The 21204-nt window shown below is 39.4% G+C and overlaps 1 protein-coding gene across 1 annotated transcript in view; it reads left to right on the forward strand.

The window, feature by feature from the left end:
- The window catches only part of LOC120735070 (lymphocyte antigen 75-like), a 33719-nt gene extending 14501 nt beyond the window's left edge, over positions 1 to 19218 (forward strand). Inside the window, exons 3-6 of the mRNA XM_040034251.1 lie at positions 17618 to 18001; positions 18087 to 18428; positions 18514 to 18602; positions 18686 to 19218. Coding sequence (XP_039890185.1) covers positions 17618 to 18001; positions 18087 to 18428; positions 18514 to 18602; positions 18686 to 18811 — 941 coding nt within the window. The 3' untranslated portion in view covers positions 18812 to 19218. The remainder of the gene's footprint in view (positions 1 to 17617; positions 18002 to 18086; positions 18429 to 18513; positions 18603 to 18685) is intronic.
- The last annotated feature ends 1986 nt before the right edge of the window (positions 19219 to 21204 follow it).

Consider the following 21204-nt stretch of genomic DNA (forward strand, 5'->3'; position numbering starts at 1 on the left):
TTAGTGCTTACTTTTGCATTGTATTGTTTTATGTATTTTAATAATAAAGGCTTGTAAAGCAAGAACAGTTTTGACTCATAAACCAAGTGCTCAGCCAGACTGAAAAACAGGAAGTTTAGTGCAGAGCTGCAGAGGCATAAATTACGTTCTCTACTGGAGTCCTACCTCATGTGACAAATATGGCCATTGTGATTGGCTGTGCCTTTCAGGGAGCTTTGTTTAGTTTTAGCAGCGGCAAGCCTGCGCTGCGAGGACCTGCAAGGAGGAGAGGAGGATGGCAGCAAAAAGGAAGAACCTGGGTATAAGAAAGTATTTTTCAAAGAAACCTGTAAGTCACTTAAAGTCAAGTTCACTCATAAAATGTGTCTGTCATAATAACATTACAGGCTATTCTAGGCCATACATGCCAACCCTCCCGATTTTTCCGGGAGAATCCCGAATTTCAGTGCCCCTCCTGAAAATCTCCTGGAGCCACAATTCTCCCCAATTTCTCCCATTTTATCACCCGGACAACAAAATTGAAAAATCATATCCCAGATTGGCCCAGCCAATTCCAATTTCCAACAATGGCTACTTCTACTGCAGCTACTTAGTTTTAGTATTACTCTTATTTCTCTTTCTGGGTCACAAAATAAACATTTAACATATTTTCAGGCGAGAATGTAGCTGAGTAAACTTCAAATATCTGAGCGGACGAGAACAGCAAACTCCCGGCACATCATTTCAGGCTTTGGTCCACATCAGTCTAAAATTATATGTAACCATGAATAACGTGTTGCCATGTCCACCAGGAGAGACTGGACGGTATAGATGTAAAACAAATATTCCAGGAGTTCATCTCAGATAACGAGAGGAGAAGGCATGTGTTTGGCTGCTTCACATAGTGGACATTGGTTGTAGTGTGGGACACCAGTAGTGTTAATGTCTGTTGCTGTAACTGCAGTTTAGTTTTAGAATAAAAAATCGCAGCTCACTGATTTGATCGGGGCAGTAGTGCCTAAAATGTTGCATAATTTTGCTGAGAGATCTTTTACTTTGTGGTAATCTTAGATGAGTAGTTTTAGGGACAAAAATCACAAGGTCATTCAGTGTTCCCTTAGTGCTAATGTATAAGAGATGTTGGTGTACTATAACTGAAGTAATGTTGTTAATTCCTGAAGTCATGTTCTTTTATTGTAATGACTGTATTTGAAGCTGTTTTTATTTTTGTATGTATACTAAAGTTTAAAATACTTAGTCATTTGTTTAATAGTAATTATTTTATATAATTCACATATAAAACTATGAATTGTAATTTTAAATGGTTTAAGAGCATGTAGAATAGCATATGTAGGCAAGTATATTTCTCCTTTTTTTTTTTTTTATCAAGAAGCAAAGACAAAAAGGAAAAAAAAAGAAACAGGGCAGGGTTTGGTGGTTGAATCATCCGTCCCCACCAATGCCAAAACCAAATCTACGCCCTTGGTATCGTGCCAGAAATAGAATATAACAGCAATCACATCCATTAACCATTATGGCTGGAAACTAAAAGCGCAAAACTCTGTGTAGTACAGTAAATTAGACTTTTGTAAGTATTTGTTTACGGCTTCAGCTGCATGCTATGGTTAGCATGTTAGTTTGGGTCACACACCTCTGATGCTCTGTGATGTTAGTGATCAGCTCCTTCATTATTGTGCATTGTTTTAGTCCCTTGTTTTCTGCCATAAAGTGTTTCCATGAATTCAATGCACATGTCAAGATGGTGCTGATTACATCGTTCTTTCAACTATTTGAGATTTATAGATTTGTCTTCATTTTGAACCAAGTCTTACAATGTCATTAACAATGTCATGTTTATGACATTGGAATGTGTTAATTCCCTTTTGTCTAGTTGGTAACAGAACACATATGGAGAATGTGTGAGCTATGTTTAGGAATAAGTAAATACACAGTTGTAATACTGTAAAAGTAATAAAAGGAGTGCATAATTGTGAATTTGAATGAATAATGGCGGCGTATTCAGGAACGGTGTCGCGGTTCGAATTTTTGAGGAAGAGACATACGACTGAAAGTCCATAGTGGGTCAACACAAATGATTTTATTAAAACACATATATGTGGTGAAGATGGGCTCTGCAAAACATCAGGCTCCATCTCCCGCCTGACAATAGGTGGGTGTAATATTTATACTTATGATGACCAGTAACTCGCGTCACTAATACAGAACAGTTCCTCTTTCAGTTCCTCCACCGCCTCCCAGATGCATCCTGTTATTACACTTTTCTAGACTTACACAACATTTGCAATCAGTTTACCCAGACAGACTATGTGTCTGTGTTGTTAACCTCAGTGCATGACCTCACTCAACGTCATCTGTTACCAGGCAAACTTCAGTGCAGCAGGCTGCTGACTGCACACAGGCAATATGTAGTAAATTATACTGTAAACATGTAGGCAACCTTTCAATAGCTGAACTTTGCTTCATTGATCGGCCAGACATCGCGCTGCTCGTAGCTTCAAACCATTAATTAACTTGACCGAGCTTCAACCCTTTAATTATGCAATATGTGTATAACATGATTACAGTTGCACCTGCAATGAAAGATTATTATGTGCTTATGCTAATACCTGAAATACAGACTTTAATATAACCTCACCAGTTTCAATAAATGTGTCAATGAAATGACAGTAATGATAAATCATAAATGATGCAACAGTAATAATAAAGATTATGAATGTAAAATAATATTTCATCTCGACAACGGCAAGCCACGTCTCCCTGTCTGATAATTTCTTTCCTGTTAACAGGACACACATATAGCTGTCATCTGGTACCTGTAACATTAACATACCACACAGGTCATGAACAAGATTTATTTTTTAAATTTTCATTGTAAGTGGGCTAAAGCACTTAATTAAAAGTAGTCTAACATAAATGTAAATGCTGTAATTTGATTATTTTAATAAACCATGTAACTTGGATGGATTCGATGCTGGTGTGACCACAGTGCACACGTCTAATGTTGCTCACAGTGGTCCAAGGGGTGCTCAGGGAGCTTGTGTGTTCGCTCAGACACATGAAAAATTAGAGGGAACATTGCTGGTGACCCTCACCTGCTTGTTGCCTCTTGATCCCAAAAGCCCATCAAATGCTCACGTGACAGAAATCTGAATTTAAATGGTGGATGTTATTATATCGGGTGGGCCATTTATATGGATACACCGTAATAAAATCGGAATGGTTGGTGATATTAAAGTCCTGTTTGTGGTACATTAGTATATGTGAGGGGGCAAACTCCTCAAGATGGGTGGTGACCATTGTACCACTGATGAAGCGCTAATGAATTAATACAGGCTAGGTATTGAGTGAAATGTTGTGGTTATTATGAATCAGAAGATTTAGGAATGCTACTAGAGCTGATGGGCAGTAATTAATAAATACACACAACACAAAATGCTTTTGCAGGTACAATGTATTTAACCAAACCCCAAAGAAAAATAACAAGAAAAGAAAAGGAAAACTTAAATAATCACTCCTGCTGCAGCTATTCAATTAATCAAAAACCCAGTGGGGGTGCACAAAGACAACTAAGCAAATTCATCTGGCTTATGGCTTATGTTGTGAAGCTATATAGATTCTCAAAAAACAGTTACCCATAAATGACACATGTTAACATCAAAACCACTGATCCACACGGAAGTCCATGAGTTTTATCTGAATGTCCATGAGAGATGTCCAAGCGCTATTGTCCATAAATGGGGGGAATGGTGTGTATGATTGTGGAAATCAGTGTATTTGGAAAATGGGGACAGAGCGTCGTCTGTGATAGCTTCCTACCCAACCAGTGGAAGCTTCAATGCAGAATGAGTCCTGCTCCTAGCCGTTCATTGGCTCGCCATCCTTTTTCATACCCAAAAAGGGCTCACCTGGCCTGCATTAAATAAACAAGGCCAATAAGAAATCACAAGAATAATACAAAAATGTCAGCCAATTAAGCTAAATACATTAAGTTATTCTTGTTCCTGTGTACACAACTTATAAATAAATAAACAAACAGTATATTTAACCAATAAGGATTTAACACTATATAGCTTCACAACATTTTTTATTCAACAAATATCGGTCAAATCAAAATCAAATTGTTTAAACCGGCAGCAGCCAATTAACGTCAGCTGGTAGCAATACAAACAGTCAATTCAAAGGTCAAACTCACCAATTCCGTTCTGTTCAGTGCACAACAACACTATGGCTCTGGCTCACAGTAATCAGCATCTAAGTTGCATAAGTTAGTTGGTGTTAAAAGAAATGCATTAAAACGGGAAAAGCAAGTGTTTGCCAATACACACCTGCAACAGCTCTGTCACCTGGCTTGCCTCCACGCATCTGACAGGAGGAAGCCGGGACAGGCTTACTATGACCCACATGCCATCTGATTGGCTGAGCAAAGTTATGTGGTTGGAGTCACGTACTTGTGATGCGTTCAATGGCAGGAAATAAGTGCAGGAAACAGATTTTTCTCTGGGTTACACCATGGTGGCCATTTAGAAGTCGGCCATCTTGGATACAACTTTTGTTTTTTCAATAAGAAGAGGGCCATGTGACACATCAAACTTATTGGTAATGTCACAAGAAAAACAATGGTGTGCTTGGTTTCAACGTAACTTTATTCTTTCATAAAAATCAATATGTATGTTTGAGGCAGCGGCTGCTTTGTGGACTCTTCAGCCAATTGTCCATCATTTCAGGCCAAAGAAGGCTGTAAGTGAGAGACTTGCAGTGGACGGTCTAGCCTATTACATGCTGCTGTCACAGTTGCTAGGTGACAGGAGAAGATGTGTTGGACAGGAATGGAGGTGATGCTAATTTTATATGATCTAATTTCAGACTTTTGATCGTTCTGAGGCTGAGCAACCACTGCTGTGTAAAAACACACTGTTGGGCTTGATTAGTTTAATGAACAAGTTTTCTGAGAATCTGCAAAAACTTCAATGTCCCAAAAGTTTTTACCCGTCATGGTTACAGCTAGGGATGGGTATCGTTTAGGTTTTATCCGATAACAGTACCAAACCGGTACTTTTAAAACAGTGCCGGTGCTTAAACGGTGCTCGAACCGGTGCTCGAACCGGTGCTTAAAGAATGGAGAACCCAAGCTTTGTCCAAAAACCTCTCATGTTTAGCTGTTTTTTTGTAAAAAGATAACAATGTTAGACTTTTCTGCAGCTATAGGGCATATATGGTATCACTCTTGGCTGGAAGCAGTGCTTAAACAATGGAAAAAACACAAACTTTGCGCAAAAACCTCTCATGTTTAGCTGTTTTCCCACTTTTTCTTTGGTCATTTTAGCCTTTTTGGCCAGGGTGAAGGGAGTATCTGCCATCAAACAAGAAGACAGCCACATGTAACTACAACGGTGTTTGCTAGTTCACCTTACGTGCATTAATTTAATAACGTGGTTAGCCTACTCAACGTAAATTACACACGAACAACATTAAGCTACTCGCCCAGAGAAGAACGGCTGCTGCTGCTGCCATCATCATCCGTCATCATTTCTGCTACACTGGCAGGGCTAGGGGCCAGGAGTCTCCTCTTCGGGTTCTTGGGGGATGTTGCTAACTGCGCCGCACCACACCCGCAGTAGATGTGCTCAGTGTGAGGTCTCGCAGCAAGCTATCAAATACGGTGCATTTCTCGGCTTTTAACAAAATGCTATGCATCGCCAGGTGTTTCATCGGATTTGAGGTGTTACCTTCTTTGCACAGTATCACCTTAAAGCACTAGTTGCAGGCTGCTGAGTTTGCATCTCTTTCTGTGAAGTACAGTCAGACTTTGACCACTTCGCATTTTTAATCTGTAGCTCTGCTCTAAAAGAACGGAGGTATCTGGGCCCGCCTACTATCCTTGGAAACATAAAATGATTGGCTAGAATCTGAAGTGTATCACATCTCAGGATAAAAAAAGCACCGAAAGAAAGCACCGAAATGTGCGCTGCTTTTCGGTCTGGTTACTCCCGTTTATGTCAGAACCGGTGCCATACCGGTAACCATCCCTAGTTAGAGCCTCCTGAAATGAAGAGGATGGATGATCAGTTGTTTCACTGACTCATCTACATGACGAGTTGGTAGAGGGGACAGGAGCCATGGCAGTTTGTCCTGAAAAAGCAACGCTAATCTGTACACTCTGGTAAATTTTGATTTAGACTGACTGATTTGCTTAGATGCTAAGAACTCACAGGCAAACCTGTGCCCTCTCTTTCATAATTTACAAAGATAATCAGTGCATTGCACTTGTAAGCCAGAGTAAAATCTGTTTTACTAGATTTAGTAATTTTCTACACTTTTCCTGCCATTGACAACATCACAAATACCCGCCTTACCTACACTGTAATCACATGCAATCAGCCAGTCAGATTGCACGTAGAGGTACGCGAAGCCTGCCGGGTAATTAACGGCTTGGATGATTAGTTGGGTTCATTTCATATTTTTTGTTGATACAGAATATTATGAACTACTTACAGAATTACCTGCATCACAGGAACATTTAGTTTGAATGTTCTAAAGTTTACAAAGTTAAACTAATTCACTCTTAATAAATTACAAGTACTTAATATAAGATTGAGTATTAAGTATTATAAGATAGATGGTCCATTGTGTTTTTCATGACGGTAAATATTTACACTTAGAACAAAGTTTCAGTCACAGTCCAGCTGATGGAGGAAGAAAAAGCTGAATTAAAAGAGTATCATAACTTGGGCCTTTATCAGTGCCTATATTTGTGCTGTGGACCTTTAAAATGAGAGGACATGTCAAAGAAACAATCACACAATAAAAGTCTTTCTGCTGTCTGTAATGAAACCTTTATCAGTATGCATTCTCAGGAAACTAAGACAAGCAAAGCTAAGTAGGTCATTTAGTCTTTTAAGACAAATGGACTAATTCTTATATAGCGCTTTTCTACTTTACCATAGCACTCAAAGCGCTTTATACAACATGCCACATTCACCTATCCACACCCATTCACACAAGCACTGTTTTCTATGCTTTTCAGTGCCTTCTAACCAGAGATGGGCAGTAACGTGTTACTTGTAAAAAAGTAATCAGATTACAGTAACGCGTTATAAGTAACGCATTACTGTAATCTGATTACTTTTTTCAAGTAACGAGTAAAGTAAGGGATTACTATTGCAAAAACGGTAATTAGATTAACGTTACTTTCCCGTAGGAACGCTGCGTTACTGCCTTACTAAAATTGATTTTAGTATTTAGTGATTTTTATGCGAGAATGTCTCATGACAATGACGTTCGTGACAGTGCTACGTTCGTGACAACAGCTTTGCGCAGCTTTGTGTTTCAAGTGTGGAAGTACTGACCTTACTTTGAGTTTGATTCCATAAAAAGTGACAAAAACATTAGCGTCCGTTGTGCGTGGGAAGAAAACTTCTTTTTACAGCTAAAAAAACCCCCTGAACAAGCACCGAGTGCCCAACAACGTAATGGGAAATTCACAGAGAAACTCGCGGATTCTTCAACTGACCGCTGCAGCACACCTGCACCAGAGCACACCTCCGCCTACCCTGCTCCTGCTTTACAGGTGAAAATAGAGCAACAGGACTGCTAGTCTTTGATTTTATTTATTTTCTGCTGTGTTTTACTTGCATCTATTTGAAAGAGTGAGTGTAAACACAAAAAATATTTTATTTTATGTGCTGGGATGTGCAGAAAATAAATTTAAATGTTAAACTAATTTCTTCAAGTCAGAGAATGTTGCATATAATTTAATGTTTGCTTGATGCATAAAGTTAAAAGATTAAAACTAATAAAACAAGTTTAGAAAAAAAGGGACTTTTCCATTTGATTACATTTTGTATGATGGATTATGTAGAATTGAATAAAAAGTAGAATTGGGCTGAAAGATCTATCGCTTTATCACCCATTCAGGTTGTAAATCATGTTTTTAAAAAGTAACTAAGTAATTAATTACTTTTGAAAATAAGTAATCAGTAAAGTAACTGGATTACTTTTTTGGGGAAGTAATCAGTAATTAGTTACTGATTACGTTTTTCAAGTAACTTGACCAACACTGGTTCTAACTAACACTCATAATCCAATTTCTGCATGGAAGAGTAATTTGGGGTGAGTATCTTGCCCAAGGAGGGGGAACCACCAACCTTCTGATCAGAAGACGACGTGCTCTACCTCTTGAGCTACAGCAACCCTACGAAGCAATCAAGACAAACATCGAGGTGACTAGAACTTTTCCAAATCTGCATATTTCAGTCATCCAAAAGACAAATTTGGGGTACAAAATAATCATAAATTTCTGTAAAAATAACTATAAAATAACAAAAACTAACTATTTGACTGCAAACTTTTGTTGCAGTCAAATAATAGCAGTCATGAAACATTACTCTGCTGATGTAATGCATTGTAGTCTAAATCTACAGTGTAAAGAGAGTGTTTGACGACAGCTTTGAAATTAATTCTGACAGAAAAATAAATGCATGCTTGATAAATAACATGGAATGTAAACCATAGGGTTCCATTCAAGTGTTTGAAATTATCTTATGGATTTTTGAAGATGATGAATTATAGGTTAGTCATTACTCACTCATGAAGTGCGACCAGCAAAGAGCTCAGATTTTCAGCTGTAAAGTATGTACTGTGATAAATGCCACAGTTTGTATTCAGACTCTTAGTGACCTGAGACTCCGTCACTGGGTGATAAAACTGATATCACTGTCACTGAAAATCACTTCCCTTAAATCTGTAATACCTTTTGTGAACCACAAATATTTCTTCATACGGCATTATGTATGTTTGAAATGCTCGCCCATTTCAAACATATAGAAATTGCTCTCATAGTCTATTCTACAATACATATTTGTGAAGTAAAAGATAAAACATTAATTTGTCATTAAAATTAAGAGGTAACTGTGAAATATAAAATAACGCATTAAAGATAAAAAATAAATTTTAACAATGTGACAGCCAGTCTCTGATAGTTAATACACTACTATTCTTCTAATTTAGACAATGCATGTACCTAATGTATCTAATGACATGCAATCAGTTTAATTAAAAATGATAGTTCTTTACCAGGAAACAAAAGATTGTTGGTAAAAATGAAAATGAAATAAACTGTGCAGTACCCCGAATCATGAAGACAAACAACAAGACTTCATAATCTTTTCCCACTTGTTTCTACTAACAACCATGTTATCTGTTCCAAGAATCACTTCTGAGCTTATTTGCATAGTATTTTCCTATTTTAACATCTTGATTCTCCTAATGATTTGCATGTTGGTGAAGTAGAATCACCTGTTCGTAATCTTGCTTATGTTTCTTTAGGTCCCAAAGCACGTAATTGACAGATTGTTTCGCTTTTTTTTTTTTTTTTTTTTTAAAGCATATGTATGATCACATCACCAAAAATACCACTGTATTGAGTTTTGGGAGTGACACAGTAAAGGTCTTTGAAACATAATCAATATAAAATATATCAATATGTCATAGAAATATGTTAAATAAAAGTTTAACATGTTAGTCCCAGTGCAAAAACTGTTGCCTGACAGATATTGTAGAACATGTCAACAAGTCCACTTGTTACCTTTTTGAAAATTACAGACATGAAGATATCAAACATTTACATATACAGTATTTAGTTTGAAGCATAAAATTAAGACATTTTCATGTTCAGCAAATTTTTGTAATATCTCCAATTAGAGAAGGTAAAGTGATGATCAGTAAACTGGTCAGAGCCCAGAACATACAATAATAGTTCAGATAAAAGTCTATTTACAGCATTTGCATAATTGCAGTCATGTATTCATTAAGACAGGTTTATTCCTGTAACTCCACACGTCTCCACTTTCTAGAGAAAGTTGACTCCCTCTCTGGTTTCCTCATTTGACAGTAAAAACATTAAAAGAACAAACAAATACCTTCTTAAAAGTCAGTGTCAGTCAGCAGATGAAAACACAACTTCTCAGGTAAGTTATGCAACTTTAATTTATTAATGACAAAACTTGTAAACTTATATTTGATGATTTAAACCAATATTGTAAAGACGCAATTGTTCATTCAAAATATATTGGATATAATTATTTTGGATATGCACACCAAAGTATATACTAAGTAAATTATTATACTGACAACTTATTAGACTGGAGATAAGAAAATGATAAATGATAACGGTGGGTGATAAAAAATCCGATACAATAATAATCGTGGTGACTCTATCTGTTATACAGAAGCCAAGAATGGAAGAAACCTGTTTACTGCTCATCCTGCTGCTGCCAGGTCAGTAATAATAATATCTTAAACATTTGAAATAACAAATAAATAAATGAAATAGCCTAAAAACACACTGAGACAGACTGATGTCATTTGGGTAATCAGTTTACATGTAATGTTTTTTTTAAAAATGTATTTATTAAAACATCAGCCACAAGAACAGTTAGAAAATCTTTTTCTCCTCATACCACAATATTTGCATTCATTTCAACTTTAAATTCCTATCTTGATATTTGTATTTTGATTCATTGAATGCCTTTTTGACTATTATTTTGATGTTTATTGAAGTAATGAGTTTTTCATGTTTTAACTGCTAAAAACAATATTTTCCCAACTATTGGGATGAATCAGTCTTTTTTCCTACTTAATTCATTTTAAATTATCTTCCTTTTTAAAAAATTGTTCAATTTAGATTTATTGAATGACTCTTTGCAGTCATTTCTATGATATCTATTGAAGTAGTTTTTAACGTTTTGGCTTCTGACACATAGTAATTCCACAGCTTTGGGATTAATAAAAGGAATTTCTTTTCCTTCTACTGCTTTACCTCCTCATTCCTATTATCACTGTTATTAACAACAAGCCAGTGTATTCCTTGTGCCGGTCCCAAGCCCTGATAAAATGGAAAGACTTGCTTTGGGAATGGCACCTGACATCAAGTCACTGCCAAATCAAATCAGTGGATAGGAATGAGATTTCCATACCCGATTGATAGTAGCCCGAGTTAATAATTTCCAGCACCAGTGGTGTTGATAAGCTCGGTACCATTGCAAAATCTTGGGCTTAGACAAAGTGGAGGATAGGGGAAGGTGTGTAAATAGAGAGAAGGAAAGTCTGTATGGTGTGAGAGTAAAGATTTTGAAAATCTATGGACCGTGATTGGTAAAGGGAGAGAACTGGCTGATTTGTTGGAGAGAATGAAGGTAGAAAGAATTGTCACTGGTATTAAATAAAGTAAGTGATGTGAACCAATTTTTTTAAACAGTCGTGCTAAATTTAACAATTTAAGCTCAGCTAACAAATGTCATGTTTTTCACCGAAACATGGCTGAACAACAGCTGCCCGGACAATGCTATCGAGTTAGCAGGACGCCACACACACCGAGCCGACAGGCTAGCAGATGACTCCGGCAAGACCAGAGGTGGAGGTTTGTGCATTTATATTAACAATGCTTGGTGCATGAACTCCACTACTACTGAGAGTCACTGCTCACCTAATGCGGAGTTTTTAATGGTCAAATGCAGACCTTATTATCTCCCCAGAGAGCTCACTTCGATCATACTCACTGCCGTGTATATCCCCCCCCGACGCTAATGCTAGGTTGGCCATGAAAGAACTTTCTGCAGCCATTAACAAACACCAGAATAAACACCCCGAGGCTGCTTTTATTGTTGCTGGCGACTTCAACCACACCAACTTAAAGACAGTCCTCCCCAGATTCCACCAACATGTCTCCTGCCACACCAGGGGAGACAAGACTTTAGACCATGTGTATTCCAACCTGGCTGGAGCCTACAAAGCCACACCCCTCCCCCACATTGGACAATCGGACCATCTCTCCCTGTTCCTCACACCTAGGTATTCACCACTCATCCAACGTGTGAAACCTGCTGTGAGGACAATTAAAGTGTGGCCAGAGGGGACAGACGCAGTGCTCCAGGACAGATTTAAAAACACAGACTGGAATATGTTCACCCACACAGACCTGGACCAGTACGCCTCATCTGTACTGGATTACATCTCCAAAACCACAGACAGTGTCACCACCCAGAAACGGATCACCATGTACCCCAACCAGAAGCCTTGGATGAACCGGGATGTTCGTCTCCTCCTGAAGGCCCGCAACACCGCCTTTAGGTCAGGAGATGCACACGCCTACAGTACAGCCAGGGCTAATCTAAAGAAGGGCATCAAAAAAGCCAAACACCATTACAAAAAGAAGGTAGAAGAACACTTCTCCAACTCCAACCCCCGACGCATGTGGCAAGGACTCCAGACCATCACAGACTACAGGACCACCAAACCCTCCCCCGCATCCTCTGATGTCTCCTTCCTCAACGAGCTCAACAACTTTTATGCTCGTTTTGAGCGAGGGAACCCCACAACCACAACCAAAGCATACATGACGCCAGACCACCAACCTCTGACTCTCTCCCCCACCGATGTAGGAGCGGTGCTGAGCAGGATCAATGTCCACAAGGCTGCAGGCCCTGATGGCATCCCCGGGCGTGTTCTCAGAGCGTGTTCTGGGGGGCTTGCAGGAGTGCTCACAGACATATTCAATCTGTCCTTGGCCCACGCTGTGGTACCGGCCTGCTTCAAATCCACCTCCATCGTCCCGATACCCAAAAACTCCAACCCATCTTGCCTCAACGATTACCGCCCAGTAGCACTCACCCCCATCATCACTAAGTGCTTAGAGCGACTGGTCCTAGCACACTTCAAATCCTGTCTCCCCCCCACCCTGGACCCCCACCAATTCGCATACTGCCAGAACAGGAGCACAGAGGATGCAGTCTCCATCGCAATGCACTCTGTCCTCTCACACCTGGACAACAACAACACCTACGCCAGAATGCTGTTTATAGACTTCAGTTCAGCATTCAATACAATCCACCCCTCACAACTCATCAGGAAACTGACAGACCTGGGCATCAGTTCCCTCATCTGCAAATGGTTACTGGACTTCCTGACCAACCGCCCCCAACATGTCCGGCTGGATAACCACTGCTCATCTACCATCACAATGAACACCGGTGTACCACAAGGCTGTGTGATGAGCCCTTTCCTCTACTCCCTCTTCACCCACGACTGCAGACCTGCTGATGGTTCCAACACCATCATTAAGTTTGCAGATGACACCACGGTGATTGGCCTCATCAGTGACAACGATGAGGCCGCCTACAGGGAGGAGGTGGATCGTCTGGCTGAGTGGTGCGACAGAAACAACCTGCTGCTTAACACCGAGAAGACCAAGGAGCTCATCGTGGACTACAGGAGGAATGCTGACCCACATCCACCCATCCACATTAAGGGGACGGCTGTGGAGCGTGTGAGCAGCTTCAAGTTCCTGGGAGTCCACATCTCCGAGGATCTCACCTGGACGACCAACTGCTCCAAGCTGGTCAAGAAGGCTCACCAGCGCCTCTTCTTCTTGAGGACTCTGAGGAAGAACCACCTGTCCTCAGACATCCTGGTGAACTTCTATCGCTGCACCATCGAGAGCATCCTGACCAACTGTATAACAGTCTGGTACGGGAACTGCTCTGCCTCGGACCGGAAGGCGTTGCAGAGGGTCGTGAAAACTGCCCAGCGCATCGCCGGAGCACCACTTCCTGCCATAAAAGACATCTACAGGAAGCGGTGTCTGAAAAGGGCTGGGAAAATCATCAAAGACCCCAGTCACCCATCGCATGGACTCTTCACCCTCCTGCCCTCTGGGAGGCGCCACAGGAGCCTCCGGACTAAGACCACCAGGTACCGGAACAGCTTCTTCCCCACAGCTGTCAGACTCCTGAACTCTGCCTCCTGACATCTGACCCACGTTAAACTCATGGACTGAACATACACACACCCACAATGGACAACTGTACCCTCAAACACACAATAATAACATGGACTGAACCACCACTCACAACCACTAGCACTTTATATAGCCTCTGTAGAAACTATCTACACCCTCACTTATCTTAACTGCACTACTGTATAGCTCTGTGTAAATAATCATTCTGTACATTCGATAATCTTTAATCCTACAACTGTTTACAACTTGCATAGTTCCCATTTCTGTATAGCTGTATATCTCAGATTCTGTAAAGTTATTTATTTCATATTCTGTATAGTTTTTCATATTTATATCCTGTTCATATCCTGTACATAGCTTGTACTCACTACAGCCTGTACATACTTATAGTTATAGAATATTCACAACATACTTCATACCGTGTACATTATAACATTCCATAATAGACCCATTTCTGTAATATACTCACATATCTATATTATTGCTAATATATATTGTAATATATCTATATCACTAAAGCACTTCTGGATGGATGCAAACTGCATTTCGTTGCCCTGTACCTGTGCATGTGCAATGACAATAAAGTTGAATTCTATTCTATTCTATTCTATTCTATATTCTTTAATTTGAGTTAGTTCAATTCATTTTTTTGATCAACTTCAACTATCATGAATATTAAGAACCTGCTGCTTAAAAATTTAATTATACTTATTTATTTCAATAATATGACAGTCATCTTTGAAAGGTTATGATTCATGGGGTCAATTGAACCACAGCAGAGCATTATCATTCCCACTGTGTAACATACCAATGATTTGTCACGGCCCTAGGCATCTCAAAGAAATGCAAAAGGTACCCTTCCGTGTCCTTATGAAACACTCTGGGTTCTCAGTTGAACCCAATAGAAAGCTGCTCGTGGCAGTAAGGCAGTAAGCTTAGAGCAGAGGCTCCAGCCATCCTTTCCAGCCCTAACCTTAACCTTAACCATAACCATAACCATAACCTTAACCATAACCTTAACCATATCACATAGTGATTCAGGATCTGAGAGTGAACAGATTTAACATACATAATACTTTGTTAGGTTGATTTTTATGTCACACGTAAAAGACATTTATAGATTCATTCCAACCCACTGTCATGCCTCCCAACACGTAACATACCGATAATTTGTAAGAGTAATAATAATAATAATAATGGATTGGATTTATATAGCGCTTTTCAAGGCACCCAAAGCGCTTTACAATGCCACTATTCATTCACTCTCACATTCACACACTGGTGGAGGCAAGCTACCGTTGTAGTCACAGCTGTCCTGGGACAGACTGACAGAAGCGAGGCTGCCATATCGCGCCATCGGCCCCTCTGGCCAACACCAGTAGGCGGTAGGGTAAAGTGTCTTGCCCAAGGACACAACGACCAGGACAGAGAGCCCGGGGATCAAACCGGCGACCTTCCGGTTACAGATCCCAACCCCCTGAGCCACGGTCGCCCCATGTTTTTAACATTTTTTAGTACTTTGTATCTTCTTCTATTTAACCTGAACAAGCTCCCTAAAAAAAAAAAGAGTTAGTGATCATTTTTGACCTCTCTCGGTTTTTATTACCACTATTCATGGACATTACATTTTAAAGCTCCGTTTTTAAAACCTTACGATGTAACTACAGCCCGGTCCATGCAGCAGGATATGAATGGATTGTCTCGGTTGTTCTCCCCACGGAAATTAGGTATATTTACAGAATGTCATGCAATTGTATTCGTCCCTAACGTGAGGGTTTCTGATGGTTAGCTTTTATTGAGTGGAAAAAAGTTCATCCACTAGCCTTACCGTGCTAATGTGTTTATATTATGCTAACTATAGCTATGTAGTTAGCCACCAGGTCGCACATCATTATATTCCAGCTAGATCAATTTCAGTAACCCTATAAACATCACTACTGTTGTACAGCCCGATCCGGCGGGAAGGTGTGGGAAGCCAGATCGGGTGCCCCCCTTCCGGCTCTCCTCTCTGCTCACTCCTATCTTGTCCCTTTAGTCTTACTTCTCTCTATCACCTTTTCTATCCCTCTGAAGAAGTGACGCTCCATAAATGCTAAAGAGGTGAGTATTATTTCTCAGTTGCAGTGAATAGATAAGAGAAAATAAATTACAGAAAACAAAACAGAAAACAGAAGAAAGAAGAAGAGAAATAACAATTTAACATAAACCGGTGACACACTCCGTGGCCTGATCAACCCTGGCAGGGCCTCCTTGGATGAGGGTGTCTAGTGATAATGGCCGAAACACCCAATGAATCCAAGGTCCACTTTTTGTAAATAGTCAACAGTGCAATAGACTCAATACTTGAAATGTGCAATTCACTTGTATTTTTATTTTTTATTCCTATTTATTCTATTTATCCCCTTTGTATATTTTATTTATATTTGTCTCTGTATTTATATATGTGTGTGTGTGTATATATATATATATATATATATATATATATATATATAACAATTCTGTAACTGTAACTTCGGTCATTGCTGTGCTTTTTTTGGAAGTCGAATTTCCCAGAGGAACCCACCCGAGGGATTAATAAAGTTCTATCTTATCTTATCTCTTACTGACGATGTGTCCCACATTTAATATGATAATTTAGATCAGATCTCTAATCCCAAAAAATAGCAGATTATCTTGGGTAAAAGACCGAAAGTTGAGGCATACAACGATGTGTGGTACTGGTAAAGTTTCTGGGCTGACTTTCCTCATAACAGCCATCCTTCAAGATTCTCTCCATTTAAAGCAATGCAATATCAGGGACTATAACATCTAGTCCTTTTACTGAATCTCTCTTTGTTTATATCGGAAGTGGTAGCAGAGCTGTAAGGAATCTAACGAGCTAAATCCCTGCTAACTTCGAACTCCATTAAACTTCATAAATCCTGTTTTTGTGGATGCCTGGATGTTAAACATATTTTTGTTACATCTGGTAGGGCAGCCACACTGATCATTTTAGCAAAGATGAAAGAATTTAGACAGTTTAACTCTGTGATGCCGCAGTGTTTGTCTGACTTTGGGATCTGAAACAGAGTTTGGACCAGGAAAGGCGAATGACAGGGCCGGGCCGGGCAGCAGGGCCACTGCACAGTTGAATTGCCACAGTGACATGTTTGGACAGAAGCAAACACATACGACAAATGGTTGTAACACACACATTCAGAGTGAAGTAGTCTAGATTCTATTCACCAACTTAGAGACTCTAAAGTCTGGATCTGAGCACAGTGTCCTGTTTAATTTTCTGTTGTTTTATTTGCTTTCTTGTTTCAATAACAGGACTACAAGAAATTTCTTATAGTCATTGTTTTTATATGAATGTTAACCAAGCATTAAAAAATAAGTAATAAGAAAACCAAAACAGTGTTTTTGGGAATTTGTATTCTTTTTAAAATGATTGATTTTAATTTTAATTAATTTAATTAATTTTTAAAAAAATATTAACAGTGCACTGTTGTTACTGGAGGACAAGAAAATACTGTTGAACTGATGGGATGTACTTAAGCTATTAACTTTAACAGTACTCAGTGCAGGTGAAGCAACAGTGAAAAATAATAATTGAGTTTTGCTAAACAGAAAGTGACTCTGTTGTACTCATTCCGTTTAAGTTATACTCCAAAAATGTTGTAATTCTGCTTAATAATATAACAAATTACTTTGTTACTTCCTATCTCTGCTTAGCCTCCATATTGTAAAAATATTTAAAAGGTTTTTATTTTTATAGATTTGTGGTTTTCAGTTATTCAACTAACGGCCCAGGTTTCACAATAAAACCTGTTTTATTTTTCTCAGGAGGACTTTCCACTCTTCCTCCCCACTCCAGAGAATACCACTTTGTGAACCAGCTGAAGACCAGGACTGAAGCTCAGAGTTACTGCAGAGAACACTTCACTGACTTGGTCACCATCTACAACAGCAACATCAACCAACTGCTTTTCTCAATGTCACCAAGTATTAATGAGTTTGCTTGGATAGGGCTCTATGATGATCGTTACAGCTGGAAGTGGTCCATGGAGGGAAAACTTTTTTATGTTGGCAGCACACATGAATTTATGATCTGGGCTAACGACCAACCAAACTGTGCAAATGCAAATGAATACTGTGTGGCTCTTCAGGGACAAACAGAGCTGTATGATAGACCCTGTGGAGCTTCTTACCCTTTCCTGTGTTACAATGGTAGGAAAAAGATTTGTTACCCTAGTTATTTAGACAGTTTTATGAGCTTCATAATGTGCATGTTCTTTTTTTAAACCATTAACAGCCAAAAACACAAGTTACATCTTAGTGATGGAGAGTCGCTCCTGGTCAGCGGCTCAGTCGTACTGCAGGACATACCACACAGACCTGACCAGTATAAGAAGCAAAGAGGAGAAATCCAACATCATGCTCACTTTGAATGGATCAGGGGTTCAGTATGTGTGGATTGGTCTCTACAGGGATCCCTGGGCCTCCTGGTCTGACAACACAACCTCAACATTCACTAACTGGGAGCCTTCTCAGCCTAATAACTACAATTCGCAGTACTGTGGAGCATTTAATTTAATGTCAGGGGAATGGGCTGATGACTCCTGTACCACTACAAATTTGTTTTTCTGTTTCACAGGTGAGGTCCAGAATGCAAACACTGTATGATCCTGTGATCATGTAAAACACTAATGTTTGTGTTGTTATATGTGGTTCATTTTTAGCAGTGACAAAGCAAACAGTGGTGAAAATGAAGCTTCAGTCAGAGGCAGACATGCACAGCACAGAGATCCAGCAGCAGGTTTCACAGCAGGTCAGCAGTTCAGTCACCAACACAAACTTGACACAAGTTCAAACTATGCTTCATGTTTTTCATCATCTGCACATTTTGTCCAGCTGTCAGGCCTCATGCTGTCAGAAGGACTGACAGACTTCAGGATTCGTTGGAGGAAAGTCCAGAGTTACCGTGACGACCAGTCAAAGAAGCAGGATGTGGACGGTGGCTGCAAAACTGAAGTCTGACTGGACTGAAACACTTCATGTGTGAAGTTAATAACATGCTGTGAGTTGTGAGTGTAAAGTTCCACCAACAGCTCATTTGTTCAGCTGCAGTTGTAGTTTGGTAGAAATTCTTTAATCAGAGGTCCACTCACTAGTTTTCCTGATAGGCTCTAGTCTCTTGTTTTGGTTTGCAGCATTTCTTCCAACACTTTAGTTCTGTTTCATTGTGACAGCAACTGCTGCTGACTTACTCAAATGTGTCACGTAGGCAAGTTTACAAGAAGTAACACCTTATTAAAAAATGGGAATTAAAATGCTAAGTTAGACTCAAGTCCTGATAATTTCATTTTTTTTTTAACTTAATGTGTGTTCTTGGTGATTTGAGGTTATTTTTCTATTAATAAATGAATAACTTTTTGTGGGTTTTTACACTGAGTAATAAATCTTGTTAATAATTTCACCTCCTCACTACGTACGACTCTGGATACTGTAGCTCCTGTGAAAACTAAGGTCTCAAATCAGAAGTACCTGACTCCGTGGTATAATTCTCAAACACGTACCCTAAAGCAGATGACTCGTAATCTGGAGAGGAAATGGCGTGTCACAAATTTGGAGGATCATCATTTTGTCTGGAGAAATAGTTTGCTGCTTTATAAGAAAGCCCTCCGCAAAGCCAGAACATCTTACTATTCATCACTGATTGAAGAAAATAAAAACAACCCCAGGTTTCTCTTCAGCACTGTAGCCAGGCTGACAAAAAGTCAGAGCTCTTTTGAGCCAACCATCCCTTTAACGTTAACTAGTAATGACTTCATGAACTTCTTCACAAATAAAATTTTTATCATTAGAGAAAAAATTACCAATACTCATCCCACAGATGTAATATTATCTACAGCTACTCTTAGTACCACTGATGTTAAGTTTGACTCTTTTTCTCTAATTGATCTTTCTGAGTTAACTTCAATAATTACTTCCTCCAAACCATCAACGTGTCTTTTAGACCCCATTCCTACAAAACTGCTCAAAGAAGTCCTGCCATTAATTAATTCTTCGACCTTAAATATGATCAACCTATCTCTAATGATCGGCTATGTACCACAGGCCTTCAAGCTGGCTGTAGTTAAACCTTTACTCAAAAAGCCATCTCTAGACCCAGCAGTCTTAGCTAATTATAGGCCAATCTCCAACCTTCCTTTCATATCAAAAATCCTTGAAAGAGTAGTTGTCAAACAGCTAACAGATCATCTGCAGAGGAATGGTTTATTTGAAGAGTTTCAGTCAGGTTTCAGAGCTCATCACAGCACAGAAACAGCTTTAGTGAAGGTTACAAATGATCTTCTTATGGCCTCTGACAGTGAACTCATCTCTGTGCTTGTCCTGCTAGACCTCAGTGCAGCGTTCGATACTGTTGACCATAATATCCTATTAGAGCGATTAGAACATGCTGTAGGTATTACAGGTACTGTGCTGCAGTGGTTTGTATCATATCTATCTAATAGACTCCAATTTGTGCATGTAAATGGAGAGTCCTCTTCACACACTGAGGTTAATTATGGCGTTCCACAGGGTTCAGTGCTAGGACCAATTCTGTTTACATTATACATGCTTCCCCTAGGCAGTATCATTAGAAGACATAGCATACATTTTCACTGCTATGCAGATGACACCCAGCTCTATCTGTCCATGAAGCCAGATAACACACACCAATTAGTTAAACTGCAGGAATGTCTTAAAGACATAAAGACCTGGATGGCCGCTAACTTTCTGCTTCTTAATTCAGATCAAACTGAGGTTATTGTACTCGGCCCTGAAAATCTTAGAAATATGGTATCTAACCAGATTCGTACTCTGGATGGCATTACCTTGGCCTCCAGTAACACTGTGAGGAACCTTGGAGTCACTTTTGACCAGGACATGTCCTTCAATGCACATATTAAACAAATATGTAAGACTGCGTTCTTCCATTTGTGCAACATCTCTAAAATTAGAAATATCCTGTCTCAGAGTGACGCTGAAAAACTAGTTCATGCATTTATTGCTTCCAGGCTGGCGACTGTAATTCATTATTATCAGGATGTCCAAAAAACTCACTGAAAAGCCTTCAGCTAATCCAAAATGCTGCAGCAAGAGTCCTGACAGGGACTAGAAAGAGAGAGCATATTTCTCCTGTTTTGGCTTCCCTTCATTGGCTTCCTGTTAAATCCAGAATTGAATTCAAAATCCTGCTCCTCACATACAAGGTCTTAAATAATCAGGCCCCATCTTATCTTAATGACCTTGTAGTACCATATCACCCTATTAGAGCACTTCGCTCTCGCTCTGCAGGCCTACTTGTTGTTCCTAGAGTATTTAAATGTAGAATGGGAGGGAGAGCGCCTTGAGGCGACTTATGTTGTGATTTGGCGCAATATAAA

This window comes from Simochromis diagramma, unplaced genomic scaffold (assembly GCF_900408965.1).
Source record: "Simochromis diagramma unplaced genomic scaffold, fSimDia1.1 OVJJ01000747.1, whole genome shotgun sequence".
NCBI classification, from domain to species: domain Eukaryota; kingdom Metazoa; phylum Chordata; class Actinopteri; order Cichliformes; family Cichlidae; genus Simochromis; species Simochromis diagramma.